At 38.7% G+C, this 13,577-nt stretch overlaps 1 protein-coding gene across 11 annotated transcripts in view; it reads right to left on the reverse strand.

Moving 5' to 3' along the window:
• The window catches only part of CNKSR2 (connector enhancer of kinase suppressor of Ras 2), a 207,474-nt gene that overhangs the window by 89,742 nt on the left and 104,155 nt on the right, over nt 1-13,577 (reverse strand). For 8 of the 11 annotated variants that reach the window (XM_069000273.1, XM_069000076.1, XM_069000147.1 and 5 more), the window contains one exon: nt 4,518-4,664. The exons of the other annotated variants lie outside the window; for them this stretch is intronic. In XM_069000273.1, coding sequence (XP_068856374.1) covers nt 4,518-4,664 — 147 coding nt within the window. The remainder of the gene's footprint in view (nt 1-4,517; nt 4,665-13,577) is intronic. 11 annotated transcript variants of the gene reach the window in all.

The following is a 13,577-nucleotide window of genomic DNA, read 5'->3' on the forward strand; positions in this document are numbered from 1 at the left end:
CACTGTAATAAAGTCCATTTTCTTTTTGAGTAATGAACAAAGCACTTTCCAGAAGGCAAAGGAGGACTTTGCAGCTAGGTTCTTGTTAGTGTGATGACAGCGACTTACACAAAATTTCATATGCTCTGAGAATCTTCTCTAGTGAACCTTCCACCCTTATTCAAACAGCACTTCAAGGGGCTTTCCTTTGAAACCTCCCCAAAATAACACAAAGTGGAAAGGAGAAATAAAGCAGACAATCTAGAGTAGAGGACATTTATTTAAGTTAGGTTTTGAACCAGACAAAAATTTGGAGAGTTCAAAGATAAAGTCACCAAGAAAAATTTTAAAAAATAAAGGTTAAAGTTAATTGGTTTGTTCACCATATTCAGTAGCAGTCAGAAATACAAATATTGCAAACTGCAATATCATTCTAGGTTCTCACACAACGGATCAGACTATCAAAAAAGTAACTGAAAGGCAAATTTAGTAAGGTTTGCTTGCAGGCATAACATCTTAATATTTATGGTACAATACCATATTAATGAATACTTTCAATTGCAAAAGGCAACCACTAAATTCCCAAGGCCACAGCTGCCTAATTCAACTGTTATAAAAGAAATAACGCATGCTGAAAAATCCCTTGACTTCACAAATTTGGACATGATTCTAAAGTGCATCATGGGAGAACCTTGATTATCAGTAAGAGGCTGGATACTGATGGGTATTAAAACAGACAATCAACTGACTGAAAAAAAAACCAAACCCAAAACAACCAACCAAACAGCACTTTCTTTAATCAGGACACAAGGGGGAAAAAAAGGAGTATTTTACTTCTGTACTGATTGACCTTAGAGCTGGAATTAAAGCGCTTGTAAATACAAACTCATTATGTAATGGTGCATAGTATAGCCATAGGCTAATTGTATTATTTTACTGTACATCAAGCATTCAGTTTCAGTTTCAGGACTGCTACACCAGATGCATAATTCTTCTTCTTTCTTTCTCTCCCCTAACCTTTCATATTTATTCTAAGGATAAAAATATTTATGAAAAGAATAAATATTCTGCTAAAAGGGAAAAAATCCCCAACTCACAAAGAATTAAGAATTATGTAGCCTGCATTTAACTGCTAATTCATGGCAAGACTGCAATGCAAAGGCAGAACTGTTCAAAATAAACAGATGAAAATTCTAAGAAGCATTTATGCCAATTATAAACCAGTTAATATCTGAACGATCTAAAAGCATTTTCCACACTCTAAGACCGTGAATGTTTGGCTGGCATATGGCTAATCTAGATACTAACAGTGGACAGAAAGCTCTTAAGCACTTCACTATCAGGGTATAATTTAACTCCTGGGATGCCCTGTCACTCACACACAAACTAGCTCGATACTGGTAGTACCTGCACGCTGCCTGAGCTGGAAGACTCATCGAGCACTTTCCCAGCTCAGAGGCATATTTAATATCTCTCCATTAAGCCTAGTTTGTCATGTAGCTGCAAATGGCAAACTTCATGTTCTTATACACAGTTACTGACTGAACAAGCAGAATGTAATTTACCAATAATGCCTCCACATTATTCACTTTAAAATTAAGTTTCAAAGGTTTTCAATTTAAACGTCACAATGTAAATTTTAATGTAAATGAGTCTCCTAATATAATACACTGAAATATTTACCTTCTACACCTAGGGCATCAGCTGTTAAACATATTGATTGGTGGGATGCATACAAAAAAACTCAAGTCTGATTTTGTGTCATCCTGCTTAAATTAGGGCAGACCTTCACCTTCCCACCTCACTCATCACAATATAATTAGGTTGTGACACCACACTTTTCCTGGGTTCACTTTATTTGCAGACACAAAAAGACCACAGCAGTCTTTTTGCTGATCCTGTTTTCTATTTTATCAGAATTTCATCCCCGTATCTCACTCTATAATCTTTTGAATATTTTGCACTTTAACAGAATTATTACTGAATCATAATTTCCTTACAGCCTGTGTCTGCTGAATAATACATATAGTTCAATTAACTCAGCTCTGGGATGACAGCACAGTTGTAATGTTCTCAGTTATTTCAAGACATCCTGATATGGGAAAACAAGTTACCATAACCTCCCCTGCTTGCAAAGGTGACGTTACCTTATGTTTTTTTGGCATTTGCAGTCACTTTCCTCCCTCTCCTCTCACATTACCTACCAAGATTTATTAAAGAATAAAAGCTGTAGCATCAAACTGCAATTGCTACACTTACAGTGATTTTTTTTTCCAGAAAATTTTTTAAATAAACATAATTTCTTCCTATTTTTACAGCTATAAAATTAAACTGCACTCTGACTTCTTTTGATGCTTGTTCCTGATAAAATATACAGTACTGATTTCACACTTAGGCTACATTTAAACTTTAACATCAGCTGACTTTAACATCTGTTCAACTCTGATCTGTATAAATCAACAACAGAAATTTCCACATTATGCATATTCTGAAGTTTGTCTGTCCTTCACCCTGGAGCTTTGTCCACACTCTGCCTACTTAAGAAAACTGTTGTTTCTCACACAAAAATTATAAATTACAACAGACACACATATGCCCACTGCACACATAAGCAATGAATGAGGTTCTGGCCTTTTCCCGGTGTCATGTTTGATACAATCAGAATAATATCATTGTGATACCAGAATTATATCTGCAATGTTTAACAGTATCTCTATTTGTGTTCATATTAGCCTTGAAAATATTCATATTTTTCATGCTAACAGCAAGAACCAACCCCCCCTACCCCCAATACTCCCATTGCCCCCATTCCCCAAATCCGTAAGATTACAGAAAATCACTGTCTAGGGTCAATGTCATCCAGTACAGATAATCTACATTCAAGCTAGCTGTCCAGATTCCCTTTATCATCAAATGCTGAGAAAGAGGCATGTGCAGGGGCAAATTCACCATATCCTAAGTTAGATCAGTCAGAACAGGCCAAGATGAATGAGCCAGTAACTGCTAATGCCATGTCTGCTGCCCAAAAGGAGTTTAAATGAGAAACCTGAATGACATGTAGATATTTACACAGCAGATCTGAAGTTAGATCAGTTGAGTAAGACCCAAGTACTTGTCAGAAACTTTTGATGTGGGGTCCGCAGTGCAATTATTCTGGTAATAAATGATAAAGTGAAGCAAAATGGAGTATTTAGGAGCAAGGCCCAATTCACCCAAAGAAATACCAAACTCACCCGAACTCAGGAGTTAGACTGAAAGCATTTCACCCCTTTTAAAGCAATGATGTGTATTTTACATTTGCATTTATATTCTCACTAAAGCTATGGAAAAAGTGCAGCCTTCAAGTATAGACATTCATACACTCATATCATGCATCCAGATTTGCAATTTTATCTTCAGACACTAATTTCGGGTTGGAAGTTTTGGTCACATGTGTAGTCAGTTCTTTATATCTGAAAGGCTAAAATATCTCCATCATTTAAAAACTTAGTTTCAAAGATATAATGCATTTCACTATTATAATATATATTTTTACACACACACACACATATATACACACACACACATATGAAAGAAGTTCTTCATGGCATTAGTTCTTTTTATGTATCTCTTAACATTTCAAATGGCACAGACCACAGATAAAGGCAGCGGCATTTCCATATCCCATTTTCCTTTTGTCCAAACTTTGCAGACATCTTTTTTCTTTCAAATCTACTTAATTTCTAATTAGAATTTTTAGTGTGGTAATAAAAATGTCCCAAAGAATGCACTCTTTCTGCAAACAAAATAAATTTCTAAACAATATTATGTCTGAACTGAATGGAAAAATGGATTATTTGTTGGTTCCATCAGCTGGTTACACACCTTCATCAGTCTGAACATAACTTTTATTTCCTACAGTAATCCATCACAGTGACATTTTATCCTAGAGTTAAACATGAAAGCTTTAATGAAACCATTCCACGGCTTTCAGCACGTTGCAGGCTTACTGAAATTAAGTGCCCAGCCAGACATCCTGTGCTATGGCTCCTTACGTGCAAGCCTTCAGTCTCAAGGACAACTGTGACACAAGTACAACTTTATTTACACGAGGAAATTTTGATGGTTAACTGGTTTATTGAATACAATCACCTTATAGATTTTCCAGTAACTCCACAAGTGATCAAACTGAGAACTCAAACATTTCTGCCCCCTCTTTTTTGAGGTTATACTCTACTGAGATCTTCACAAGAAATCAAACTAAAATTTATCAGTTTGTGAAGTATGTTTGTTTTTCCTTAGCTAGAACAAATTATCTGAGGTCACTTTTCTGCACTGTAGAACACTGGGATGATTACTTCTTAACTTTGAAAAGTTTTAACAGGTTTTATTTCAATTAAGCCTATGAGAACAAATCGCAGAGAAATAATTTCAGAAACAATTTTTCCAAGTATACAAGAGTAAATCTATATGCTGCTGAGGATGAAGCACAATAAAGCATCATTGAGATAATCTATAGTTAAAATGATGGTGTATGACTTATGATTAAGCTTCATTACCTGCAGAGCAAGGGGCTTCCATCTCATATTTTTCAGTAAAGCTGGTGCTGAGGTAAGCATGCTCTGAGGTCGCTTTTTCAAAGTTAAGATAACACCACTCGGATCCTCTCGTAGTGCATTCACCAAATTTTTCAACTGCCACCCCACCTGGTAACCAGTAAAATCATTACAATAAAATTGAGGTACAGTATTCAATATGTAATGTTCCCTTTTTAAATAAGATTAGTAAATAACATAAAGGAGTGTATATATATATCATAAAGTAGATTAACTCTAGAAATGTCAAAACTTAATTATTGCATAAAAATCACATAAACTAAAATAATTATTGTAATGCATTAAGATGTAGATGCATAATTTCAGGTTTTAGAATTAATAAACTACTGTTACTTCACTGCAAACACACAAATCTCAAAGGGTTTTCAAACTTATCTCTGGTACACAGACTTTAGAGACTAGAAAGTTAAAAAGCCCTGGCTTCTGCATTGACAGTTCATTTCAAAACTGAGCATTTTGTACTTTGTGGTTACTATTTGAAGTCCACTAACCACATGTAGTATTACACTACTACTCCTAGAAGCTTTTGCAAGCACAAACCAGTTCAGGAAAATCTTCTACTCTTCACATTGCTATAAAAATGAAGTCAGAATCACAAGGCCTTTTTTAAAATAGTGCTTCTTTCATGATGATTTCAGAAACAAATACAGTAAATCAATGACAGAAATGTAGTCCAGTCACTACGTCTTAGCCCAAAATAAAATTTTCCTAATTTAATTACAGCATTTTCAATTATTCTAAAATTAAAACCTTGATTAAAATGGAAAGCAATTAAATAAACTAATTAAATAAATACAAGATAAAACTTTCTGAATAATTTATTTTGCCTTTTTGGAAGAAGTACTTCAAATATTAAAACACTAAGTCATGAAAATGGTTTTAAGTACTGATTACTTATATATAATGCCTGATTACAAGGTACCTATTGTGAAATGCTTTAGGATGTTGAAAGTATGCTTTTTCAAATTTGGCACCTAGACTGGTAGTACACAGGATCATACATCCCTTCAAAATCTTGGCCTGTAGGCTCAGAAAGTGATTATTTCTGTAAGATTCACAGCTTTTCTACCTCTTTTTACTTTGTCTTCCACCTGCCCCCCACTAAAAAAACAAGTAAATTTTTCCTTATGTGCAAAGGATCACAGTTATGAATATCTTCCTTCTTCCACAACGTGTACAAAAACACTGTCAAGAAGAAAATTACCCAGCTGAGAAGTGGAAAAACAAAAATCTAGAACTCTGAAGTGGTAAGGTTACTTTATGTCATATCAATACATTTGAAAAATCAAATTGGCAGTGTGAAAAAAGAGCACAGATGTTCCTTATCATTGGTACAGTGCAATACGACACAAACATATTTTTTACCTATGCTGAAGCAAGATAATCACATGTAGGTTGTTGCTACTTACTTTGTACCTTACTCCCTATTACACCAAACCTCACTTTGTTTAGTGTCACTTATTTTAAGAACTGCTTCTCCCATACAAGCATGCCACTTAAGCCAACACTAATCTTACCAACAACCCTGAATCACAAACATGGCTCATATCTCATCATCCTTTCTTCAGCTCCGGTGAACCCACCCGTCCTGTTTCCACCACGGCAAAGCCCATTATATCCAGGATGCAATTCCACAGTAAGATTATTGTATGCAAAGAAAAAGGGTACTGATAACATGCATCTTTATAGAATATTTTTCAGCTTTCACAGAAGACTACCAAGCATGCTGAAATCCTTATTTTCAGTCCCATATACTAGGCATATGGCTATTATACTTTGAATAAAATGAAACATTAACTCAACCAACTCCAGCCCAATTCCCACATCCCACTGAAGTCTCCATTGCGTTTCAACAGCATTTAAACAAAAGATCTTCAAGTCCAAGCTTTGTGTGTAAGGACATTATGATTTTATAAAAAAAACCCTTGCTATTTACAGTACCATTTTCTTACTCTTAGAACCTTCCACCACTGCTTAGAAGCAATAAATTCCCCATGGTTACATAGTGTCACTGTGGGCATTTGCGAGGTTTCATCTGCTGTCCAAAAGAAGGAATTAATGGCCTACAGTTCATGTAAGCTATCTCTGTACCTAAGCTACTGTACACTGTAATTCCCTAATGCAACGACTGAAGAGGGATTCCTGGAGCAGAATCCTTCTGCTGAATAAAGCAGCACAGGGAGCCTTGAGGAGAATATGACTTGACCTCAGTTATGGAGTCAGGATGTAAAATTCTTCCCATTTAAGGTGGTAGGACACTGCATGCGAAAAATGTACTTTAAAGCCATCTGTTTCTCACCGAGATAGCCAGAGGAATATAAATAAAACTGGGGCTTCTTGGTTATGCTAGCATTTAAAAAATTATTTTAAATGCACTTTCATACTTCGCAGAGATAAACTGTCTCATGTATTTGAAATATGCCTTACATTGCAATAAACAGGAGATTATCTAGTCTCTTTATGAGAGTTAGGGGGATTAAAGAAAAAAATCACTTCAAAGCACAAAATCTCATGTATTTAATTTAGAAGCTCATGAATAAAAACAGTTTAACTTAATTTTTCACAGTGAAATTCTGAGTTTACTATAAATTTCAAATGAGGTTCATCCTTTGCTTTTATCTAGTTCCCTAACAAAAGTTTTCTGGCTGTTGAGACAGGCCTTGATGGCTTCTCATAATCTGAACAAGAAGTACTAAACTGGCCTAAGAGGAACAAGTCACATAAGAGGCAGTCAACAATCAATTGAAGGAAATCGATGTCCACGTAGGAGGCCTGTTTTTCAGTTCCAAAATAGTTCAGATCCTCTCAAAATTCACTTTGGCACAGAAAAATTTATTTGAGGAGGTCAGGCTGGAAGGAGGAAAAAGCAGTGACTATATCTGGAACTGAAAACTCTTTTTCAGAAATCCACTTCAGTGACATGTAACCTACCCTTTAAATGTGATTTGATTTTATTCTCTCTAACATCTCCCTTCTCATTACCACAGTTAACAGTTTACAACTTCTAATCATCAAGTTTTTTGGGCAAAATTTTCAAAATTCCTATCATATCCTTAATCCTGCCCATGTACTGCAAAACAAGGACAATAATAAGGTTTCGACACTGGTTTGAAAATTCAATATATATGTAAGAGAACTGTATTAGCAGACAACTTTACTTACAGTAAAATAACCTGAGCAATTTATTTTGAAAACAGAGCACCATGCTGACCAGTTGCCCATTTTTAAGGGCCAAGGAAGTTACTGCTGCTTGCTTCAAAATAAATTTACATTGTTGAACTAGTGCCATCTAGAAGCAGCAGTCAGGAGAGTCTTTGATGGCAGCCTAAGCCCAGTGCTGGCTTTCACTGCCCATGCCTGAATCCCTGCTGGCTGCCTGTGCAGCTCGTGGCCACATGCAGGTAGGGACCAGGGCAGCCACTGGCGCCCTTAGGGGCTGTGATGAGCTGGTTCTGCCAAGATGACAGCACCTCTGCTGCAGGAGTCTACCAGGTAAAGGAAGGACAGAAGGGGTAACCCACATCTAAGGAGCAATGGCCCAAGGCCTGATCAACCATGCTGATGGGGTGGCATGGGCACCACGCTCCCAAAGGGGAGAGCAACACTGTGCAGAGACACAGGCCTGCACACAGGTGCCTACAGCATCAGCATCAGGCCACCTCCACGTTTCTCATTCATTCCACCACTACATGCCCAGAGACTGTGGCCAGGCTGGGAAGCCTCACCAGAGTGCTCCAGAGTCACTCAGGGACACCCAGGTTGCTTCAGCAGGGTAAGACTGGCACGGGAGCCCTGCACAGCCCTAACACATCCTCCTCATCTCCTTGCCAAGCACCCACTAACCCAAACTGCAGGAAGCTTTAGCAAAGGATGCTGTTAGAGGTCCCCATCTACCACCTGGAAAAAGAACATGCCTCCGAGCAAGCTGAGATATATTTTAAAAGATCTCTCTGTTTCCTCGGCTTTCAGCAAGTGCATCTGGATGACAATATTACAACAGCCTGAAATTAAACTTTTATTTTGAATTCCTATTCTAAATTGTCAAGAATTTAACTTTTATATATTTAAAAGTTGCTCTTATATAGTTACTTTATTCCCCAGATGAATCTACTGCTGCCCTTATGACAAGCTTACAAGATTGGCAATAATCTTCCTTTTTCCTTAAAGTAAGCATGACCATTCATTGACTCTTTTTTTACACAGCTGCACTCAAGACAGTATTCCCATGCTCCTGTTCTCATTCATAAGTACTGCTGTATGTTATGATCCAGAAAGGAGATCTGTAAAGTATTAACATGCAGGCAGCACAAATACAATTGGATGGACTTACGCCAACTATTTTTAGGATGCTATGAAATAACCTCCACTCTGAAAAATCTAGGACTTGTATCCCCAAAGAACAGCTACATCATTTAAAACCAGTGTGCAAACCCAATACACAGTGACACTACATCATCAAGAGGGTGGAATAGCAGTCAAATGGTAAACAGAACAGAGTCCATATTTTTACAGGCCTAATTCTATTCAAAGGGTGACCAGAGTCCCGTGAAAGTTAATGAAAGCTTTCTGCATCCATGAAAAGAAAAATGTGGGTTTTTTTGCATTACTTTAATTATTTCCTGACCTGCAGATTTGTAAAAAGTAAAAGTAGTAATATTGTGATGGTTTAGCATAGTTAAAGAGGGCTCCAGCCACGAAACGATTTTCTGCAGAGGTGCTTACAGCTTCCTCTAGACGCAATAGAATCAATCAGCTGGCTAGTTTGAATATTGGCAACTTTTTTAAGCCACTTAAGAAGCTTGACACGCCTCTGTGATCCACATTTAAGAATGAACAAACCCCAGGAAAGCTCTCTCTTGCTTCTGGCTTTTGGACAGGTAACTGGGGGGGGCTGTAGGCAGCCCAGCGGGACTGGGCCGGGCCCTGCTCGGCCCGAGCCGGCCGGGACACGGCCATCCTGGAGCCGTGCGGCCCTGTTCCACCCGCAGCCCTGCTCCGTGCAGGCAGCCTGTGGCACGGCTCGGCCAGGCTCCCCTGCCCTCCAGTGCGGCCAAAATTCATCTGAGGCCGCTGCCCGGCAAAGATCATGTGCCAACAGTGAGAGGTGAATTCCAGCTGTGGGGCCTGGGTGAGATTAACCCTTTCACTCCTGTAAGATTCTCCAGAACAGATGAAGCCTGCAGACACCAATCCTCGCCTGAGTTAAAGGAAAGAGAAAGGTGAAGGCACGTGAAGAAAACACCATAAAGACGCCAAAGTCAGCGATGAAGGAAGAGCTGAAACCCCGAGAAAGGAGAAAGAGGAGACGCTTCAAACCTAGAAGCTGAAATTCTGCTGTAAAGCTATGGTGATGGACTATGATACATCAGAGTACCTGATGAAATTTCATGAAGCATGGGGGGTGGAGTGGTAAAACTGCAACTGTGAGCAAAAGTACCTGTGCTGAAACAAGCAACTGTTGAAGTAGCTGTGATTTGATGAGAAGCTTGAACAGAGACAGATGAAAATGATGAAGACCCTTGCTCCCAGGCAAGAACAAGACCTCTGTTCCTAGAGATGAAGATGCTCCCAGAGATAGGTGAAGAGAAACTTTGTTTCTGAACAGCTCAACCTTAAAATGGTACCCCATTAGCTCAAGATTGGACCCTCGAAAGCAGTTGTGGGGAAAGCTGTAAGTCGAGGGAAGGGACTCTCTCTCACATGCGGGCAGAGAACCAACCCAGGCGGCTGTCCCGCTGTGACACTGAAGCCATGAGAGAACTGTTTCTTGTGGAGATGTCTCCATAGCATGAGCAAGAGAGACTCCTCTCCCTAAGTGAACTGGAAAAGATTTTTTATAGAGGTGGTAAACTTACTGAAAATCTCAAGGGTTGTCTTTTTACATGGTCAGTGGGAGAAGGGAGGAAGGTGGGGGGAGGAAAAGTGTTCTGAAGGTTTAGTCTGACTTTTTTTTCTTTCTTTTAGGTCTGTTAATAAACTTCTTTATATTCCTTTAAGTTTTGTGCCTGCTGTGTTTCTCCTAATTCTTATCACACAGAAGGAAAATAAGTAAATAATGGATATTTTGAACCAAACCACTACAAATATCTTTACACTTTTGAAGGGAAAATAACACCTCGCTGCTAAATATAACCTGCAAAGCCATTTCCTATTTTCTAACTAATCAAATATGTAAAATCCACTCTAGTGTCTAATTTTAAAAAGTTAGTGGACTAGGAAGATAACCAAAATTCTTTTTCTTCCAATGTTGCCTGTAATTAGTTGCATGAACCCAGAGTGCTTTGATTTATCAACATTTCAGGCTTCAAGCTTTTACTCATTTTTCAGCTAAAAAAACCTGAACAATTTCTAGGAGGGAAAGTGGGTTCACCTTAAGAAATGGGTGTTTTTATAAGAACTTCCATATTGAACACCATCTTCCATATAATGAAAAAAGAATAGTGCCTAAGTGCGTAAGAAAAAAACACCAACAGTGCACTTCAAATAAGTATCAAACATAGCATGCTGTTAAGCAACTCAGAATCTGACAAGAAAATCAACAGCATCATGCTGCTAAATTAACAGACTGATTTCCATGAACACTGGCCAGAAACAAGGATGGTCAGCTGGTAGCCCCATGAAACAAATGTTAGTAGCAAGTCTCTTCTTCCCTTCCCCCAGCTGCAGATGCCTGAAAAGGCCAAAAATTAATGGAAAGACATAGGTCTTCTGTCTCCAGAAAATATGACTGGTGAGGAAACCACAAAAGGATGTTTACAGCATGGACTACCACAGAGATGAAAGCTGTATCTGTATGCGGTAGGTGAAGCAGTGTCAGGAGAACAGTAGATGCCTCTTCAGGGATTTATCCAGGTTCTTAAGCTAGCATGGTAATAGCCTCCACACTTGCATAATGGTTTTCTCCCAAGGAAGAGAGGTTAATAATATTGTGATTGCATAGGCTGCAATTCTAATTAAAGAGTATCTTGGCTATATTATTTAAATCAATGCAATTTTAATTCTGTTAAAAGTCAGTTCTGTGCATCCTTAGAATGTCACGGATCACACTGCACTGTACCATAGCCAAAGTCACAACAACACAGTTTGTATTTAAAGTACATTGAAGAAAATCACACCTTTTACTTGAATAATTCCTGGTACTTCACTAAAACCTTTGCCTACTACCACAAAATCATGAAACAAGTGATTTTTACATTAATTTTTGGCTATGTACACTAAAGATCACAATTAAGAGACTCTAGCAAGAATAAACTAAGTTAGGATCCAAACTGAGAGTTGAGTGCAGAAATCACTGCCTCTCATTCAGCTGCCCTGAACATATTTCCTTGCCAGAAAATGTATCCGACCCAGAGCTTAACTTCTGACTGATTTTACTACCTTGCTCCTTTTAAGTATTTGCACAGCGAAGCACCACCATATTCAACAAACTTGACAATATTAGTAATATGACCACAGAGCACCTCGGTATAGGAGGCAACTATTTGTATTTTTCATAGGGGAACTAAAATTTGCTTTATCCAGGAACACAGAATCAGTTCTGTATTGAAGCTTGGATACTGTTTAATAGCAATGCTTACCTTTCATTTTGTACTGATACAATCAACCTTCACCTCAGAGCTACCCCATTGCTAGCACAACATCCTAGAACAAATAAATGAGCATATTTGTTGGAAGAGCAAAGAGTCCAACGTCATGCGTTTGATGATACATTTTACAGACATAAATGTCAGTTACTATGTACAATTTTCTGAGGAAAATGGGTCTCATTTCCCCATTTCAGAGTATGGAGCTGAAAAAATAGGGCTGATTCCAGTTCACTCAGATTTAGTGTGCCTCTGAAATCCGAAGCATTTTCCTTCACTTGGGTACCTGCAGTGACTGGCTGTCTCCAGTGTGGTAATTATAATGTATCTGTCTCTTCAAGCAGGAGTACAGATAACCAGAAAAGACAGGTAATGGCAATTTGGAAGGTTTTCAGAAACATGGATCTCAGTGTTATTTATCCTCAGAGGGACTAAACTCAATCTTTCAAATGCTAGGAAGGTGTCTCAAGCACCAAGATGTGCATAATTCAGGTCAAAGGCCTTCTATGGGGGCAAAGCACTGTGCTGATGGGACTATGCCAATACAAACCCTAAGCATACAACAGGCAAGAAACCATTAGGTCCTTGCACCAGGATACAGGAACTGAGGGGTCTGGTCCCAATTCCCAGCGATCACTTTTTTTTTGTGTAATATAAACGCAATACAAGCTAACACATACTGCAGAGAATAGGGTCTGAGAGCCACATTGTGATGAGCAGGCCCTACCCCTTCTTCAGCAAGGGCACAGACATTAAACTCCTATGAACAAAGGTGCTGCCACCAGAGTCCTTGCTTGGCCTCATTTTCAAGACATTCCAGGGAATGTATGGAGAGCGCAGGTGTCTGTCTATCCATTTCAGCAGGACTCCGGGTGAAGGACATTATCTCCCCTGCCTAAGAAGAGACATTTCAGCATCCTTGGGCGGCCTCAGGTGAGTGCTAAGAAAACTCAAGTGCTGATAAAAATCTAAGCAGGCACGGAGAGCGGGTGGCACGAGCTGGAGGCTCAGGCAGGATTTAGGCAGACTGGGTCACACCCTGGTTTCTCACAGATTAAGCTGCAGTATGGACATGGATGGCTTCCCCCTTCCTCAGGGGAGAGGAAAAGCCAAATTCTCCACATTTCATATGGCATAAGGAATTTGCTCCTCAGGAGTGACCCTGCAGTATTAACTCCCAGCCACAACTGCCTTACAGGAACTCATTTTTGTGGCCCTGTGCTTCATCTCACAATGAGAATTTGAGCTCTGTCTGTGTGCATTGCACAGTCTCGTATTTAAACTCCCCAAATGCTTGTCCTAGAATTAAAACAATAAATATATGTAAACATACATGCATACACATATATAATTTTTTTTCAGATTAGGTTTACATTATCACAATATTTTAGAATGATTCCAGTGAGTCAGTAATTCCAAC

The sequence above is a fragment of the Aphelocoma coerulescens genome, chromosome 1 (genome assembly GCF_041296385.1).
Source record: "Aphelocoma coerulescens isolate FSJ_1873_10779 chromosome 1, UR_Acoe_1.0, whole genome shotgun sequence".
NCBI lineage: Eukaryota > Metazoa > Chordata > Aves > Passeriformes > Corvidae > Aphelocoma > Aphelocoma coerulescens.